Source organism: Bubalus kerabau, chromosome 22, assembly GCF_029407905.1.
Source record: "Bubalus kerabau isolate K-KA32 ecotype Philippines breed swamp buffalo chromosome 22, PCC_UOA_SB_1v2, whole genome shotgun sequence".
Taxonomy (NCBI): Eukaryota; Metazoa; Chordata; class Mammalia; order Artiodactyla; family Bovidae; genus Bubalus; species Bubalus kerabau.
In genome coordinates, this window is record NC_073645.1 from 41,897,396 (window position 1) to 41,916,706 (window position 19,311).

General features: G+C 48.0%; 1 protein-coding gene and 1 long non-coding RNA gene across 5 annotated transcripts in view; both read right to left on the reverse strand.

Moving 5' to 3' along the window:
• RGS10 (regulator of G protein signaling 10) overlaps nucleotides 1–8,108 on the reverse strand; it is a 40,863-nt gene extending 32,755 nt beyond the window's left edge. For all 3 annotated transcript variants that reach the window (XM_055560276.1, XM_055560275.1, XM_055560277.1), the window contains exon 1: nucleotides 7,999–8,108. In XM_055560276.1, coding sequence (XP_055416251.1) covers nucleotides 7,999–8,047 — 49 coding nt within the window. In that variant the 5' untranslated portion in view covers nucleotides 8,048–8,108. The remainder of the gene's footprint in view (nucleotides 1–7,998) is intronic.
• A 3,737-nt stretch (nucleotides 8,109–11,845) lies between these two features.
• LOC129636897 (uncharacterized) lies at nucleotides 11,846–13,986 on the reverse strand. 2 transcript variants are annotated; one of them, XR_008707188.1, is made up of 3 exons: nucleotides 13,837–13,986; nucleotides 12,983–13,114; nucleotides 11,846–12,134 (listed from the first exon to the last, which is right to left on the reverse strand). It is a non-coding gene; the product is annotated as an uncharacterized LOC129636897 (long non-coding RNA). The 2 variants fall into 2 exon arrangements; XR_008707189.1 differs by having other exon boundaries at nucleotides 13,766–13,986.
• Nucleotides 13,987–19,311: the final 5,325 nt, after the last annotated feature.

Here is a 19,311-nt window from a genome sequence, read left to right on the forward strand (position 1 = left end):
TGCAAGGGTCACCCAGCTTTGAAAATGGGGACTCATGGTCCAAGGCCAGGGAGCCTTGGCTCCAAAGCACAACACACCATTTGCCACTGGCTCAACTGCCATCTTTATTTTTGATATCTGCTGATCTTCACCCTCACAGAGGCCAGAACATGCCAGCCTTGAAAAGAATGGTAACAATTATGTGGGAGAAGACAGTGAAACAAGAGTCTAACTCCTCGCAGACAAAATCCCACACACGACTGGGCCAGAATCATCCAGCACATAAATACAACGGGCATATGCTTTCATTTACGTTGGTGCTGTTCTCTGCAGTCTCTGACTTCAGTAAAAGCTAATATTGCAAAGCCAGTGCACCATCCAGGTGCAGAGGCCTGAGGCTGGTTGCCTGTAGCATATTCTGTGATGCATTATTTATAGATGTTATGATGTCATATCTACCCGAGACCTTCTCCAGACATTAATTCCTTGGAAATCCACATTCAAAAGGCATCTCTAACATTCATCACAACCAAGTGCTTACAGTATAAATTCTTGCTATTAGTCTACAGGAAGGTCTGAGTAATGATCCTGAGACAATTTCCCCAAGCCAAAGATTTTAGTAAAATCTCAATATCCAGCTTCCTCAACAGCAGAGTCAACTTACATCCTCAAAAGGTTTGTCAAAGGCACCCCCCCCCCCAAATGCACAGCTTATTTTTAAAAATAAACATTCAAGCCCAGGAAAAGGCAAAAACATTAGCTCTAAATTCTGAAGTGGTTGGTAATACACACACAAACACACACACACACACCAGACTCCTTTAAAATACGCAGGGAAAGTACACAACCCACAGAATTTATTCAAATCCTTGTATCACCTACATCACGCCAAACATTACATTTTTTTAAAAGTCATCCCAACTTAGAAGCGGAGAATCCATTTTTAAAATTGGTGATCCATGGAAGGCTCCAGAGAAACTGGGTCATGGAAATCCTCTATCTAAATATTCCTTAAGTGTTTATCAGCTCCAGTATCTAGCTTCTGAGAATAACGACCCTCAGGCATGCAATTCCCTTGGTTGGGAGGTTTGCATGAACTGCCATTAGCAGAAAATAAAAATAAAAACGTTTTGAAATAATCATACTAATAGAAAGCATCAAAGACCAGAACAGGCCCACAGGCTGGAGAGGTCAGCTCAGAAAAGGCCTCACTGGCATTTTCCCACGAGTTCTGAAGCCTCAAAAAAAAAGTCAAGTGCTCAACGACCCCCAAAAAGGCCCCCTGTGTACCTGTGACTGCACCATGCACACCCCGACCCTACTTTGCCTGCCAGCACCCAGCGATGGCTAAGTGGAGAGCATATCAGCTCCAGGGATGGGAACCCTCCTTACGTGCCATGCCCTGGGGACCGCCTGGGGACGTTCACGCAGCCCCACACTCCGCCGTCTTCTCAGAGACAAGTTGTACAAGACATGCAGGGGCTACGGGGCTCTGAGCACCCTTGGGTCCAGAGGAAAAACAAGCCTCAACATCCTCTTTTGAGTGGACTAAACAACAGATGGCCACTGGTTTCCAGTTTCTACCAGAGGGAAGGAAATAAGAGCGCCAGACTGTTATTTGTAGCCTCTTAGAGTCCTCACTTTCTAGGCAAAAGCCCAGAAAAAATAAAAACTCCCCAAGAGCCCAGTTCTGGAGGTGAAAGTAAAGACCCTGACAGTGTTTTTTCTCACTTTCCAGAAGCCCCTGTGCTTCCTCTGGAACCAGTTATTGTTCAGTCGCTAAGTCATGTCCAGCTCTCTGCGACCCCCTGGACTGCAGCACGCCAGACTTCCCTGTCCTTCACTGTCTCCCGGAGTTGGCTCAAACTCACGTCCATTGAGTCGGTGATGCCATCCAACCATCTCATTCTCTGTCGCCCCCTTCTCCTCCTGCTCTCAATCTTTCCCAGCATCAGGGTACTAGACATTTATGCAGAAATGTGCCCTCGCTCTCCCCTGGCCCCTGGTGGTGGTTTAGTCCCTAAATTGCATCCAACTCTTGTGACCACATACTGTAGCCCTCCAGGCTGCTCTGTCCCTGGGATTCTCCAGGCAAGAATACTGGAGTGGGCTGCCATTTCCTTCTCCAGAGGATCTTCCTGACTCACGGATCGAACTCTGGTCTCCTGCATTACAGGCAGATTCTTTACCGACTGAGCCACAGGGCAGGCCCACCCCCAACCCCGGCCCCTACATTTGGGCAAATAAGCAACTTTTTCCCTCCAGTGTCAGTAGGGTAGACTGTGTATTTCTTGAGAGTAACAGTTGTGTCTCCCTCAGGGTCCACAGTGCTTGGCATTCATGTATAGATTTACAGTGATAACAGTTTTCTGATAGATTGTTGGGGTGGAGGGTAAGGCAGAAAGGAGGATGATGGTTGTATAAAGATCCAGCATGTACTGAACACCGATTACCTCCCGTCTCAACCCGACCACAACCCTTGGAGCCTGGGTCCATCACTGGCCCATTACAGATGAGGAAACCAAGGCAAGCAAAGGAACAAGCCAGGAGCTAGATGAGCTAGGACTCAACCCTAGGCTGTCTGGCTGCAGAGGCTTCAAAGGGAAGGGCAGAGTAAGATGCAAGAAATAAAAGGCAGGCCCTTTTTCTCAGGGAACTTAAAATTGACAGAGAAGATGAAGCCAGGCATTCCCTGATGGCCACTGCCTGCCTTGCCACACACTGCATGAAATTTTCTTCACTGGTCTATGAAGGAATGAGAATGAGCAGGAGGAAATATTTACCAAAGTGAGCTGTGTTGACCAAGTAAGGGCAGTCTGGGGTTGTCTTTTTTAAGCAAATAAATGCATTTATTTACATGGTACAAAAGACAAGAGCTACAGTGGGACAGGTCTTCCTATCTTCCCTGTCCCTCAACAACCCAGAGCCTCTCGCTAGAAGCAACAGCCTCGAGAAGATTCTTGTTATCAGGACAGTTCTTTACATGAGATTGTATCTTTCCTACTATTGAGGGTGTTGAAACATACTTCATTTGTGGGATGATAAAGACATGTGGGATGATAAAACCAGTCCATCCTAAAGGAGATCAGTCCTGGGTGTTCATTGGAAGGACTGATGCTGAAGCTGAAACTCCAATATTTTGGCCACCTGATGCAAAGAGCTGACTCATTTGAAAAGACCCTGATGTTGGGAAAGATTGAAGGCAGGAGGAGAAAGGGATGACAGAGGATGAGATGGTTGGATGGCATCATCGACTCAATGGACATTAGTTCGGGTAGACTCCGGGAGTTGGTGATGGACAGGGAGGCCTGGCATGCTGCGGTTCATGGGGTCGCAGAGAGTCAGACACGACTGAGTGACTGAACTGAACTGAAAGACGGTTGATGATGGTGTTGTTGGCTTTTAATGTCCTGATTGGAGAGGGAGAGACAGAAAGAAGGAAGGAAGGATGTGAAGCAAGGCAACAGGGAGGCAGGGAAGGAAAAAGAAAAGCCAGCGCATCACACTCACTCTCAATATTAATACAGGTGAGCTAGGAGGACAAAATGGATACTGCGTGAGGTCACACCAGCAGCTCTGGGCTCAGGTCAGAGCTCTGAGTCCTTCTCAAATAGGCGGCTCCAAACTGTCCCTGTCCCCTGATGGTCTCTGCACTGTTCAAGCAGAAACAAGATGGACAGGCTGTGTTTCTGGTGCTGAGAGAGGGAGGCAGGAGGTCTGGAAGAGTGGGTCTCCTGGAGTTCTGGGAGGACACAGGTCAGAGGCGGAGGGATGTCCAGCCACCAGGAGCAGAGCTGGGGATGGGGGCACTGGGAGAGAAGGCAGGCCAGATGAGGGGTTCCCTGAGAGCACTCCAGACCAGGGGCAGCAGAACCGAACCACAGGCACTGGGCCCTCGAGAGCAGGGTACTTGCTCGGGAGGGAAACTGGTCCCCGGAAGCCTGCAAGGCACTGTTTTGGCCCAGTGAACGCCTCCTGACAGCTCTTATCGGGGAGCTGCTGCTGTCGCCCACGTGGGCCCCTCTGCCCCCCACTGCCACCCCCGGGGTTGCTGCCCTGGAGAGCTATCTGGGGGAAGCAGATGAAATGGGTGGGAGTAAATTTAGTACAGTTTAAACAGCAAGTTCCCAGAGCCCAGCAGCAGGAGCCCAAGGGGATTACTCAACCCCAGGGAGGGAAGTGACTCAGTTCACCCAGGAAACCCAAGGACATGGCCAGCCCAGCACCTGCCTAGTTTCCACAATTTGTAACAGCGAGGGAAAAAAAAAACACATCGGTTCCAATACAAAGTCTGTGAAGACAAGTAAAGCACCCTGAGCGCCTGGCACCCACCAGCCTGCAAGCTGCCCGTGCCCGTGTTCAGAGTTGGCACCGAGGACTCAGCCGGCATGGAACACGCGTGTATAAACGATGCCCCTCTCCCAGACCATCCTCTCTGTCTCCTTCCTTCTCTCTGAGCCCACAGGCCAGCCCAGTGATGTTCTGCAGGGAAAATTTCCCCCAGCAGCCAACTGTTGGAGTGTTATAACAAAGACATTAAATTGTTATGTCAACTGTCATCTTTAAATAAAAACTTAAGCCCAGCAATAAATCTGCAGCTGGTCCCAGAGGTTTAATGGGATAATGTATAACAGGCTCAGGGCTAGGTGGGGAATTCCCCCGGTGGTTCAGTCCTGTTCTGGTCACACGGGGCGGTGGAAGGCTATGGCTTTGGCTTTTTTTTTTTTTTCAAGTGAAGAGCATCCCAGGTACCATCAACGTCACAAGTCATTGTGGGGGGCAGGGTGGGTGCAGGGAATCATCCAGGGTTCCTCACACTTCAGTAGCCTAAGAAACAACTGAGCGCTTGTCAAAAATGCAGCCAACACTCCCTCCCACCTTGGGTGCCCAAGACAGAATCAGACAGGGGAGAGGTCTGGGTCATGGCCTGGAAAGCTGCATTTTATCAGACCACCCCCACCCCCTTGTGGTTCATGAACACACTTTGAGAAACCTCAGAAAGGAGAACATTCACACTTTGAATCACACTTCAGAACTTGGAATTAAGGGTTGGGAGTGCCAAACCTCAGTTTAAAGACATGGTCTCCAATTAGATTTTGTGGAAAAACAGAAAAGGTTTGGAGTAAAAGGAGCTGGGAGGCAGGACTGCAGCCAGGTCTGAGTCAGGGTCCAACAGGGATGGATCGAGTTTTTGTGGGGCCAGATGCTTATACAATTTGGACAGCCACTTTAGGAAAATAATTCAGAATCACCAAAAAAGAAAAAAAAAAAAAAAAAGTTCAGTCCACAGTCCCCTGGATCACTTGGCTGGCTTCCCAGTGCCTTTGCCTCAGGGCCCACATTCCCCCTTTCTCACTGCTGGGTGGTGATGACCAAACTTGCAGAGGCTCATTTGTCCTTTCCTACCCAGAGACAGACGTTAAACCTAAAAATCATAAAGAAATCAGGCTCCTGGAAGCCAGACATTTAACACCAATCCACGACTTGTACCTATTGATCTTTCTATCAGTGACCTAACCACATTTCATCAGCCTTAAAATGTGTTACTCTGAAAGAGGTACACTTCACTGGTATCCCTAAAACTGCCCCTAGTCTTTCTGGGGTACAATCTGCACATATGCAATAGCACCCTAAAACCATGTGTGATCCATAATTCATTTGTTCTATTTGGAAGACCTCACCCCAAAACCGACCTGTGCAGGGATGTTCAAAGCAGCTCTATTTATAATAGGAAAAAGGTGGAAAAGATAACAGCTAACCATTATCCTCAGTTATGCCAGGCACTGTACTGGAGGCTTCATATATATATACATATATATATAAATTATATTATATATATGCTTTTGTATATTTAGTTCCACAACTCTATGAAACCCATTGTACAGATGGGAAAATGGACACATAAGTATGGACACCAGCTCTCCTAGAATAAAAAAAACAAAACAAAACAAAAAAAAACGTGATTTTTAACATCTGCTGATTTCCATGGTGGAAATAGCCACTAAAATAGCCAATTTCAAGCTACCTATGGTTTAGCAACCAGGTCCCAAATTTCCCATTTAGCAATGGCTCTGAGGTCAAGTAACTTGCTCAAGGCAGCTGAATACTAGAGTCAGGGTAGGAACCAGGGGTGTAAGTAACTTCAGACTCCAGGCTCTGAGCACCACTCCTTCAGCCTGTGAACATCCAACAACAGGGAATGGCTAAATCGAATAGTTCAGACAGTAAAGAATCTGCTTGCAATGCAGGAGACCTGGGTTTGATCCCTGGGTCGGGAAGATCCATTGGAGAAAAAAATGACTACCCAGTTCAGCATTCTTGCCTGGAGAATTCTATGGACAGAGAAGCCTGGTGGGCTACAGTCCATGGGGTCGCAAAGAGTCAGATACAACTGAGTGACTATCACTTTCAAAGCAAACACCCAACAGGGAAATCCTTTGACTCACGGGCAACACAGAAAAGTTTACATGACCCCTAATACTAACACTAATATAAGCAATTTACAATAACTCTATGGAGTCCTACTTTGAGTTGTTCTCAATATTAGAGGGAATAATTTGCAAAATATGATGGATGGGAAAGCAGTTTCAATTCAGCGTTTAAGGAGGGGTATTTTATCGCCATTCTGCAGATCCTTGTTTGCACAGAGATAGTGCACCTAGTTGGAGAAGGAAATGGCAACCCACTCCAATATTCTTGCCTGGAGAATCCTGTGGACGGAGGAGCCTGGTGGGCTGCTGTCCATGGGGTCACAAAGAGTCGGACACGATTGAAGCAACTTAGCATGCACACATGCATTGGAGAAGGAAATGGCAACCCACTCCAGTATCCTTGCCTGGGGAATCCCAGGGGCGGGGGTGCCTGGTGGGCTGCCGTCTCTGGGGTCTCACAGAGTGGGAAACGACTGAAGCGACTTAGCAGCAGCAGTGTACCTCGTAGTGGAGGTGGGACTTGGACTCAGTCGATCTACTTTCAACTCATCCTCTTAACCACAGTGTCCCTCATAAAATAAGACACGAGGTGAAAAAAAGATAGGGGCCAACATGTACAGACTCTCTTGGTACCAGCAGAAGCGACTCTTGGAGTGGGAGGTGGCAGAAAAGCCTCTGAACCCCAGAGTCAGGCTGAGCTGGGTTTGAAAGATTCTCCATCACCTAAGCGTGACTTGGAGCAAGTTACCTAACAGCTCCCTGGTGGCGAGGGCTGAGGACAATGCCTATCTCAATGGGTTGTCCTAAGGGTGAAGAGAGAATTCTCTAGGTCCCACCTGGAGCGCTAAAAGGGGCTGAGCTGCAAAAAACAAAAAGGGTGAGATGGTTGGAATCAAGGGCATGGTTTCATCTTCACCACAAGCTCTTTGTCCGATCGAAACGCTCCCAACTGTGGTTGGTCCAGAGTGACAGGCTGGTCCAGAGCGACAGCCAAGCTGAATCCTTTGTAACCTCTGTTGTTTCCTGGCGCGAACTGCAGATGCGCCCTTCACCCGGTATTCACCCTCCTTCTCCGCCCTACATTTCGGCTCCTCGGCGCAGAACCGAAGACTCCCCGCAACCCAGGCCTGGCCGCCCAGTCGGATGCCCCGGGTCCGGGCGTGCCTTCCGCGGGCTCCGCGCTGCGCACCAACGACCGCAGCGGAGGCGAAGACCTCCAGAACTCCGTTCTGCTTTCGGAATCTAGAGCCCATACTACCTGCAAAGTTTGGAGGTGTTTTGGATCTCCTTTTTCTCCCAGACCATCACTAAAAAGAAAACGGCTGTTGTTCCTCCTTTCAGACAAACTTCCTCCCCAGCGCGCGTCTCGGGACTCAGCGCTCCCGCCGAGACTGGGACCGCGGGGACGCTGGACAGAGCAGGGAGAAGTGGTGCGTCCTGCCCGGGGCATCGCTGAGCCGCGCCCGACCCCGGGCAGGAGGGAAGGATGCCCGGGGAGGTGGGGGCAGGCAGCACCAGCCCGGGCGGCTCATCGCGGCCCCTGGGGGCGCCCCAATCCCCAGCCCGCGGAACCCTGGAAGCCGCTTACCTGACGGCGGCCGCTTCCTGCTCAGTCGACTCACGGCGCGGTTAAACATCGCCGCGAGCACCCCGGGGAGGAAGAAGGAGCAGCCGGGCTGCGCGGCGGCTGAGCCGGAGGAAGACGAGGAGGAGGAGGCCAGAGGAGGAGGAGGAGCTGGCTCAGCACCGCCCCGGAGCGCGCGGCCCCCACCCTGCTGCCCTCCTCCCGGCCAAGCGCCGCGTGGCGCGATCAGTGCGCCCTACCGGCCCGCCCCCGTGGGAGCCCCGTGGTCCCGCCCGGGGTGCCTGGGCGGGCAGGGCGCACCCGGGTGACTCCCAAACGCGGGGAGTCCAAGAGCACGGCCAAGAGCCCAAGAAGGCGCGCACTCGCTCGGAAGTGGCCCGCGCCGCCCGAGACTTAGAAGCCTTGCCCTGGCGGCTCGCGCGTCCCGGGGATCCCTCGCCGCCTGGCGGGGTTCTCCAGAGATGCTGCCAGAGCCCCGCCCAGCCCAGCCCTGCCCGGCTCCCAGCTCCAGCGCCCATCCTGGCCTCCCGCCCTCTCCCTGCAGCCCCGAGAAACGGGCGCGGATCCTCCAGCGCACTGCGCTTCGTGATTCCGCGCGCTTTTGCTGGGCGGCAGGTGAGGGTCACCTCCTGGTTCCGAGACCGGAAAGCTGAGATGTGGTGGTTCTGCAAAGCCCAGGTGCAGCCCACGGCCTTCGCCCTCTTGCCCTCGGGTTCCAGGATCCCTGCGCTCCCCGGCCTGCCCGACACCGTGGGCATTGGGCCCTCCCACGGCCGCGAAAGCCAGAGAGGGCGTCGCCTGGCCCCGGGCCGCGATGTCCGCGGGCGGAGCGAGCCGAGCCCGCGCCGGTGGGCGCCCTCTCCCGGGCCGCGCTGGGCGGGCACCGAAATTTGGGCGCCTCCTGCCCTTGGTCTTGTGGCTCCAAGGGCCGACCTCGGGCGAATTCCGTAGGGTAGGACCCCCTCCGGTTTCCGCGCTGAGCGATGCCTCTGCCCGGCACGCCGGCTGGCGGGAGACCCTAACTTTGGGCGCCACTCACGTGGTGCACCTGTCGGCAGGGCCTTGGCGATCAACCCTGGAAATCGGGCCACACTTCTGATTCCTCCTTTCCCGCCGCCTGTCACCTGCTCCGCGTGGCCAGCTCCCCTCAAATCTATTATCTCATTTCTTCTGCAAAACAGCCCAAGACGGGGTGTCATTAGCCCCACTTTCTTGAGGATCTGGTTTACGAGGAATTGTCTTTCTGGCAGTCCTATTTTCCTCCTGTGTATCTGGCTTTGTCTCTAAATTGGTCTTTATTTTTAGCAGTACTAATTGCTATTTTTCTCAACTGCTCCCCAGTCGTCGGTCCCCCCGTCCAACCATCCTTTCTCAAGATTTTCACTAGTTGGCACTTTCTTTTATATCTTCTGTTCTGAGCTTCCCATTCCGCTTATTTTTCCTCCCTCCCTCCACCCACCGTTTTGGTCCCAATCCCACCCCGTCTCTGGCCTTCTATGGCTGCTTCTCATTTCTGTCCCTCCCATCCCTTCCCCTCTCAAAGTATTTTGCTCAGAGTATTTCTAAGCACCCTGCCTCTCTACTGCTGGAGAGAAGCTTTTCTAGCTCGTGAAGTTTACAGGGGTTTTCAGCTGCAATTCTAGGAGACCACCATGACCAGGAACAGAGTGAGAACCGTCTGAGAAGCTCGGTTTTTTTTGAAGCCTCTCCTGCTGTCAGGCTGCTCTGGGCCTCCTCTTTCCTCTTGGTTGTAACAGGATTGAATCGTGGTGCTTAAATATCCTGCTTAAATAGACAGCAGGTTCAGCCATTGTGAGAGCAGGACTTTTATAGCCTGCAGAGTCCAGCATCTAAATGATGCTGCATTATCATAGCAAGAACCAGGGAATTGTGCAGAACCTCCCCAAAAGTTCCTCAGGAGAGATTACAAGTCATCCTAACACAGGAAATAGAGAGACTGGCAATGGGTGAAAGTTAGGCACAGCCCAATGTTATGCCAGTTTCCAAGTCCACCCTCGCTGTGTCCTGGAAAAAAAAAACACACTTGATGTGGCCTAGGACATCCATATTAAGCTGTTCTGAACTATAGACTGTGGCCAGGCCTTTTTGAAGTGAAGGGAAAATAGAACAGCTTCAACTCACTTTTACTGTTCCCATCAGATAGTGAGTACAGAAATAAAGACCCATCGGTCAACGGTCACAGTTTAAAATTTGTTTCGGGGCATGAAAAGACTGTCCTCATGAAATTGCTATAAATACTTGTCTCAAGTGTCTGAAGATCCAACAGCCAGTTTTCAATGTGTGCTGTGCAGAAGACCAAGTATAGAAGTATATAGCCTCATGGCTCCTAAGGCTTGCCAAAAGAAAACACACACACACCCTTCCCACAGCATTCAAGTGCTGCCTGTGGCTTGCAGTACCTGAAGGTACTCTCCATCCGAATAGCGTCACTCACTTTCTGTAGCTCATCTCAAGCCTTTACAAACACTGGTAACCAGTCTAGGTGGAGAAGGCACTGGCGACCCACTCCAGTACTCTTGCCTGGAAAATCCCACGGACGGAGTCTGGTAGGTTGCAGTCCATGGGGTTGCACAGTTGGACATGACTGAAGTGACTTAACAGCAGCAGTAGCAGCAACCAGTCTAGGAAAGAAGAGGACAATCAGCTTGGCCCTTCCTAGCCCTGTTGGACTCACCTTTTGTTGAACCACTTTCACTCTGACGAGGCAAGGAGCAGGGGACTAGGATGTCTCCTGGTAAAGCAGAATTTCAGAATTATCACTGACTCTAGAATTTGAAACTTTTTTATTCGCAAAACCTTAAAAAACAAAAACTGGTAAGCTGTGAATACCTTTTAGTCTTTTACAATAAAATTGATTCCAGGTGGTGCAGTGGTAAAGACTCTGCCTGCCAACACAGGAGACACAGGAAACGTGGGTTCATCCCTGGGTTTGGAAGATCCCCTGGAGGAAGAAATGACAACCCGCTCCAGGATTCTTGCCTGGAAAATTCCACGAGCAGAGAAGCCTGGCTGGGCTACAGTCTATGGGGTCACAGAGGGTTAGACATGACTGAGGGACTGAGCACACACAATAAATGGGAAATAGCTTAGAGTCATAAAGACTATTCTCAGCCATTTGAAGCAGGTGAGGTGTAGTAAAATAAGTAAATACCGAAGCCCCAAGCTTGGAATCAAGAGCCCTGGGTATCGATCTCAACCATATATCAGACCAACTGTGTGTCTTTTGGGTTTTTTTGGCTGCACCTCGAAGTTTGCAGGCTCTTAGTTCCCTTAGCAGGAATCAAACCTGTGTCCTTGGCAGTAGGTGCACAGAATCCTAATGACTGGACTTCCAGGGAATTCCCCAACTGTGTGTCTTTCAACACAGACTCCTAGGATTGGACAAGGAAAGGATGCCACCTACATTCTAAGGGTGTGGTGTTCACAATAAACAGGAGTAAACAAGAAAGCATCTGGCACAGTGCCCAGAGCATGTAGGCACACAAAAATATACTGGAATCTGAATCACTCCCCCTACAATGCTGTTTTAATAAGTAATAAACTTTGTCTTATATTCAGTGAAAGGTGACTTTTAAAAAGAAATCATAGGAAGTTGGCAAGGTTTGTAACAGCATGATGTAATTGACACACACAGTGAAGGCGGGAAAGTAAATTGTTACAACCTCTCTGGAAGGTAAGAGAGGCAGGTGTGTTCAGGTGGTTTTTGGCAATATACCCAAGAGCCTTGAGAATGTTTCCACCCATTGGACCAGTGAATAATTCTACAAGTGGCTGTTTATGCCAAAGAAAGAATAAGACAAGCAAAGATTTATTTATTTGTTTATTCATTTTTAAACCTTTTGGCTCTGCTGGGTCTTCGTTGCTGTGTGCTGGCTTTCTCTATTTGTGGCCAGTGGGGGCTACCCTCCAGTTGCGGTGCGTGGGCTTCCCATCGCCGCAGGTTCTCTTGTTGTGGAGAGTGGGATTCTGGAGCTCGGGACCCTGGAGCACGGGCTCAGCAGTTGTGGCACATGGGCTTAGTTGCCCCAAGATGGGTGGGATCTTCCTGGACCATGGACTTGAACTGGTGTCCACTGTGTTGCAAGGTGGATTCTTAATCACTGGACCACCAGGGAAGCCTAAAATACAAAGATTTATGTGCAAAGTTGAACATCCTAACACTTCTTTTATCAGCGCTATTTATGATAGCTATAAATGCCCATTCATAGAAAGACTAAGTTACAGTGTATTCCTAGGATGGAATTTTGAACAGCTGTATGGGCTTCCCTGGTGGCTCAGAGGGTAAAGCGTCTGCCTACAATGCAGGAGACCCGGGTTTGATCCCTGGGTCTGGAAGATCCTCTGAGAAGAAAATGATAACCCACTCCAGTACTCTTGCCTGGAAAATCCCATGGACTGAGAAGCCTGGTAGGCTACAGTCCATGGGGTCGCAAAGAGTGGGACACCACTGAGTGATTTCACTTTCACTTTTCAAGAAGTAGTGAAGAATATTTGGTGATGCAGGGAACATGTTTGTGAGGCTGTCATTGAAAAAAACAGGATACAATTATAGAGGCATTTTTCATTGAGGGAAGAGAGGAAATACGGTATTATATTTATAGATAGAAAGCTTGAAGGAAATGACTCCACAATGTTACTATCATTTATTTCTAGATGTTGGGATAATGAGTGATTTTAATGTTCATTATTATATTTTCATGTTTTATAAAATTTCTGTGGTGAATATGCTTTTCAATGAGGGGATGGGTTTGGTAGTTGGAAACTGATCAAAATCTCTACTAGTGTTAATCTACAAATTTTTAAGCCCACATCTTTACAACATTAGTTGTGCTTTCTTTAAACTCTTAACTTTCCATGGAAGAAGCAAGCAGACATTGTCTGCTTTTCCCAGCTTTGATCTCCCTTGCTTTTCAAGTCATCCATTCATGCCATATCATAGCTAGATCCTTGGAGATCAGCGTCTTACGCTGCAGACCAGGAAACTGAGATCCAGATGACTTTGCCAAGGATTGATGCTTGCTTTCCTGAGTCATCGGAAGGTGGTCTTCTTGGCTTAGCTCTCTCTGTCTTGTATCATGCTGTATCCATGAAGATGTACCTACAAAAAAGGCAGGGCTTTCTGTACGTTTAAAATTCAAATTGGGATTCCTGCTAAGCAAAGACAGATTTGAATTACAGCATCGTGCGGTCATACTTGCATTTCTCCAATCTCAAAGCCAAAAAAAAAAAAAAAAAAAGTTGCTCTATTTCACTGCAGCTTCTCAGCAAAGTGCCTCCATTAGTTGTCTGTAGTCACCGTCTCCTCTTAGCCTCCTAAGCCTCTCCAGTCTGCTTGCATCTTCACCACCCCACTCAACTGCTCTTGCAAAGTCACACTGGCTTCCCCCTTGGGAATTCCGACAGTCAGCTCCATCTCCGTCTTACTTGACCCACTGTCAGCATCTGACCCTGTGGATCCTGCCCCCCATCCTGAACCACTTTCTTCCTTTGACTTTCAAGACACCACGCTTTCCTACTCTTCTTTCTTTCTGCCACATTTGCTGTCCCTACCGCCACCTCTCCTTCCTCCTGAAGGAGGGCACTGTAGGTTTTTGGATCTCTTGTCTTGCACGCTTACTCCCTTGGCCATACCATCAAGTCTCATAAACAAATAGACTGTTTTTCAAAAGAATTTTGGTCCCATGGCACAATTAAACAGAAAGTTCAGAGTTCCCAGGTACCCTTCACCTACCCCTACAACCTCCCCCACCATCAATCTTCTCCCTCAGGGCGGTTCATTTGTTACAAGCAATCGAACTTGCATCGACACATCAGTTTCACCTAAGCCCACGTGAAATGCCGTTCTTAGACCAGGGGACTCCCACGTTTCCATCTCCAGCCTGGTCTTGCCTGTTTGACGTCTCCTCTTGGAAGCCAACTAAGACATCGCAAACCAAGTGTGTCTGGAACGGAACCTCCTCTTCCCGTCCACACCCACTCAACCCACCCGCAGCCTTTTCATCGCGACTAAAGACAGCTCCACCCTTGCTCAGGCCAATTATCTTGGAGTCATTTCTGATCATCCTTTTTCTCACACCTCACATCAGAGTCCAAGGAACTCTGCAAGTTCTACTTTCAAGATAAATCCAGAAGCCCATGCTCCATCTCAATCTCCACATCACCCCCATCCAAGCCACCATCCACTGCTCTGGTTTACTGTAGCAGCCTCCTGACAGGTCACCCTGCTTCCAATTGCCATGGTCTGTTCTGAACCCAGCAACCAGAGTGAGCCTTTCGAAATAAGGGATGTCTCACCATGTCAACCCTCTGCTCAAAATGGCAGTGGCTCCCCATGTGGCCCCAAGAGAAAGCCCAAGACCTTGTAAAGACTGACAAGACCCCACGTGACTGGGACCTCTCTCTACCTCCGAGCTCCTTTCCTGTTATGTCCCCTCACTCATCTGCTCCAACAAATCCTCCTTACCCCTCACCCCCCACCCCAAGCAATCCCACCTCATGGCCTTTGCTGGGGTGCTTCTCTCTGTCTGGAGCAGCCTGCCCTGGGTATGCATGGTGCATGCCCTCAGCTTCTTTGGGTCTTTATCCAAATGTTACCTCCTCAGTGTTTCAAATGGCAGCCTCATCCCTGAACTTCCATGCTCCATTTTCCTCCATCCCTTCCCTATCTGTCTGTAGCACATACACCTTCTAACACACTGGAACTTACCTACTTACTACGTATGTCTGTTCTCCATGGAGTCCTTACACACACCCTAGTCTCCATTCTCCCTAGAATGTCAGCTGCCGTCCCATCACCCGGAGGAGTGCCTGTCACACAGGGAACACCAATGTGCTGATGAATCCAGAGGAGAAGTACTTATCCCCTCTCTCCCCAAACTCCACTAAGATGACAGAAAAGACATTATAAATAAGGTGTATTCAATAATAGGGTACACACCTGGGCTTCTTTGGTAGTCTAGTGGTTAAGAATCCACCTGCCAATGCAGGGAACACGGGTTCTATCCCTGATCCAGTAGGATCCCACATGCCGTGCAACAACTAAGCCCAGGCACCACCACTACTGAGCCTGTGCTCTAGAGCCCAGGAGCCGTAACTATGGAACCCGCACATCCTAGAGCCCAAGTTCTGCAACAAGAGAAGCCACCGCAATGAGAAGCCATCACAACGCAACTAGAGAGAAGCCTCTGCTCTCCACAACTAGAGAAAGCCTGCACACAGCAACGGAGATCCAGTGCAGCCAAAAATAAATAATTAAAAAAAATTTTTTTTTTAAGTACAAACCTGCCTGGATGAGGTGTACAAGAAAGGAGGCAAAAACGGAAGAGAGATTTCTTCTTCTTCTTTTTGTAATTAAAGTGTAGTTGATTTATTATATTATAAAATGCCTGCCAATCTGAAAGCCGATGGAGCAGCAGAAACTGCTTCAACAAGAGAAAGGAGCTTCCACCCAATGTGGGCAGCTGGGCATTGGCAGGAGGCCAGTGTACCCTGCAGAGCCACCCGTGAGCTGTGAACCAAAAGGCACAGTGCCACGGACTACAGGACAGGCAAGGGCTGGAAATGGGTTTTGGATCAATCTCCAAGGAGGCCTCAGGCTCCCTCCCACCCCGGCCCAGGAAACCAGAAATGACTGTGGGAAATGTGGAGGCACGGGGGCTGTGGACTTAGGGACCAGGGGCTGAGCTGACATGCAAGTGGGATTCTGGGCTCTATGAGGGTGAAGTGAAGTTCTGCATCCTGAATTGGGAGGCCCCTTCCCCTCCCTGCACCCAGAAAGCCAGCAGTCGGGAGCCCTGGACACATTTAATATCTCCCTCCAAATAAATATCAAACAAAGCGCAATAGATATTAATATTTAGGGATTTCCCAAAGATGTCACATCTAACCAATCATAGAGAAGTACACCATCCACATGCAGCTTCTGAGAGCTTTTGACATCTCCCTCTCAAATATGAGGGGTATGCAAAGATCACAGACGTTCAAGGAATGCCTCCAGCCTGAGAGAGAAACCAGAACAAACAGAAGAATTCAGAGGAAAGACAATGGAGACAGTAGAATAAATCTTTTTTAAAAATTGTAATTACCTGAGAGAGAGAGAAGCTGTTGCATCCATAAAAGAAACAGAGCTTAGAATATAAATACAAAAACAATTATTTTTTAAAGGAAGGTGGAAGAAAAAGTCAAAGAAATCTCCTAGAAATTAGAACAAATGAAACAATGTATAATAGGAAAGAAAGAAAACTAGTGAAAGAATCAGCCTGAGCAATAGAAGTCCTAGAAAGACATTGCAGAGAAAATAGCAGAGAGGAAACGAAAGATATAATTCCACAAAATTGTCCAGATGGAAGAAAACTCATCTCCAAACCGAAAGAGCCCACCAAGTGGGCACAATGATATACCTACAACAAAGTACACCAGTATGAAATTTCCAAACAGCTTTTTCCAAAAAGCTTATGGAAAGTGTACTGCGGGTGGAAATATGAAAATTTTTTAAAAAGTCAAACATATAGACCATATAATTCAAATATTCCACTTCTCGGCATTAAACCAAGAAAAATAAAAGCATATGTCTATAACAGACTTATACATGAATATTCACAGCAGCTTTGTTTGTAATATCCTGAAACTGGAAACCAGCCAAATGTCTATCAGCTGTTGAATGGATACACAGATAACCATGCAATAGACTGTTATTCAACAATAAAAAGGAGTGAAGCCTTGACATATACCACATGCAGGAACCTAAAAAAATATTTCACTAGGTGAAAGAACCATCACAGAAAACCACATATTGTATGATCACATTTAGGTACATTTCATAATAGACAAATCTGTAGAGATGGAAAGTAGATTATTGTTATTGCTGAGTCGCTAAGTTGTGCCAATTCCTTGCAACCCCATGGACCTTGCCCACCAGGTTCCTCTGTCCATGGGATGTCCCAGGCATGAATAACGGAGTGGGTTGCCATTTCCTTCTCCAGGGGATCTTCCCAACCCTGGGATCAAACCCACATCTCCTGTATTGGCAAGTGGAAGTTTTACTCCTGAGCCACCAAGGAAGCCCCAGAGAGTAGATGGGGTTAATTAACTGTGGTTAATAGATATAAACTTTCTTTGGTGGATGATAAAAAAAGTCCTAAAATTAGGTTATGGTGATGGCTGCACAGCTCTGTAAATATACTAAAAGTCATGTAATTTTATGCTCTAAATAGGTTAACTCTATGGTATATGCATTTTATCTCAACAAAATTGCTGAAGTTTTTTAATTGCAAAGATCAGGGGACTTCCCTGCTGGTCCAGTGGTTAAGAATCCACCTTCCATTGCAGGGGAGATGGATTCAGTCCCTGGCTGGAGAACTAAGATCCCACAAGCTGCGCTGTAACTAACCCCTCAAGCTGCAACTACTGAGCCCACGGATTCTGGAGCCCCCACGTTGCAAGAAAGAGCCCTAGTGCCACAATGAAAGATACTGTGTTTCACAGCTAAGTCCAGATGCAGTCAAAAATAAATAAATAAAAAAATATATATATATATTTTTAAAGATCAAAACCAGCTCACATACAAAGGTTCAGAAATCAAATTGTTGGGACTTCCCTGGTGGTCCAGTGGCTAAGACTCCATGCTCCCAATGCAGGGGGCCTGGGTTTTATCCCTGGTCAGGGAACTGGATCCTCCTTGCAGCAACTAAGAGTTTGCAGGTTGCAACTAAAGATTCCACATGCCACAGTGAAGACCCAGCAAAGCCAAATAAATAAATATTTTTAAAAAAGAAAGAAACCAAATTGTCATTGAATTTCTTAGAAAACTACCAGAGGATATTCTACAACAATATGAAGTGGAGTGAAAGTCACTCAGTCATGTCTGACTCTTTGTGAACCCATGGACTGTAGCTGGCCAGGCTCCTTTGTCCATGGAATTCTCCAGGCAAGAATACTGGAGTGGGCTGCCGTTCTCTTCTTCAAGGGATCTTCCTGACCCAGGAATAGAACTCAGGTCTCCTGCATTGCAGGGAGATTCTTTACTGTCTGAGCCACCTGAGAAGCCCCTATAATATGAGAAAATGCAAAAAGAAAGGAAAACACAGGCTTCTGGGAACAGGGAACCCAACCCCAAAGACACCCAAAGTGCAAGAGATGCTGGACAGTGTGGTAAGGCTTTCTAATACAGTTGCCTTAAGAGACAACAGGATTGTATATCGTTCTTGTTATATGGAAGTAAATAAAAGACTGAAAAAATAGGACTGGAATGAAGGTCTTCAGGTTCCTGGTGCTCTTCTACATGTGCCTCATATAAGTACATCATGTGAAATGCTGGGCTGGAATCAAGATTGCCAGGAGAAATATCAATAACCTCAGATACGCAGATGACACCACCCTTATGGCAGAAAGCAAAGAAGAATTAAAGAGCTTCTTGATGAAAGTGAAAGAGGAGAGTGAAAAAGCTGGTTTAAAATTCAACATTCAGAAAATTAAGATTGTGGCATCCAGTCCCATCACTTCATGGCAAATAGATGGGGAAACAATGGAAACCGTGAAAGACGTTATTTTGGGGGGCTCCAAAATCACTGCAGATGGTGACTGCAGCCATGAAATTAAAAGGTGCTTGCTCCTTGGAAGAAAAGCTATGACCAACATAGACAGCATATTAAAAAGCAGAGACATTACTTTACCAACAAAGGTCTGTCTAGTCAAAGCTGTGGTTTTTCCAGTAGTCATGTATGGATGTGAGAGTTGGACCATTGGACAGCAAGGAGATCCAACCAGTCCATCCTAAAGGAAATCAGTCCTGAATATTCTTTGGAAGGACTGATGCTGAAGCTGAAACTCCAATACTTTGGGTACCTAATGTGAAGAACTGACTCATTGGAAAAGACCCTGATTCTGGGAAAGATTGAAGGCAGGAGGAGAAGGGGATGACAGAGGATGAGATGGTTGGATGGCATCACCAACTCAATAGACATGAGTTTGAGTAGGCTCTGGGAGTTGGTGATGGACAGGGAAGCCTGATGTGCAGCAGTCCGCGGGGTTGCAAAGAGTTGGACATGACTGAGTGACTGAACTGAACTGAATGTATGAAAAAATGATTTTTTAAATTGCTATCCCTAGTGTCTACTTTGTAACACTGTTTCCTCATCTTACTTTTAAATATTAAAAGAGAAAAGGGTTTGGAAATGCCAAACCCTTAAAATTGAGGGTTAAACCTTTAAACCCTTAGAATTCAGATGAAAAATGCTCTCTGAAAGGCCAAAAAGGAAAAGAAATGGTAGACGTAAGTGCATTAGTGCACACAAACTC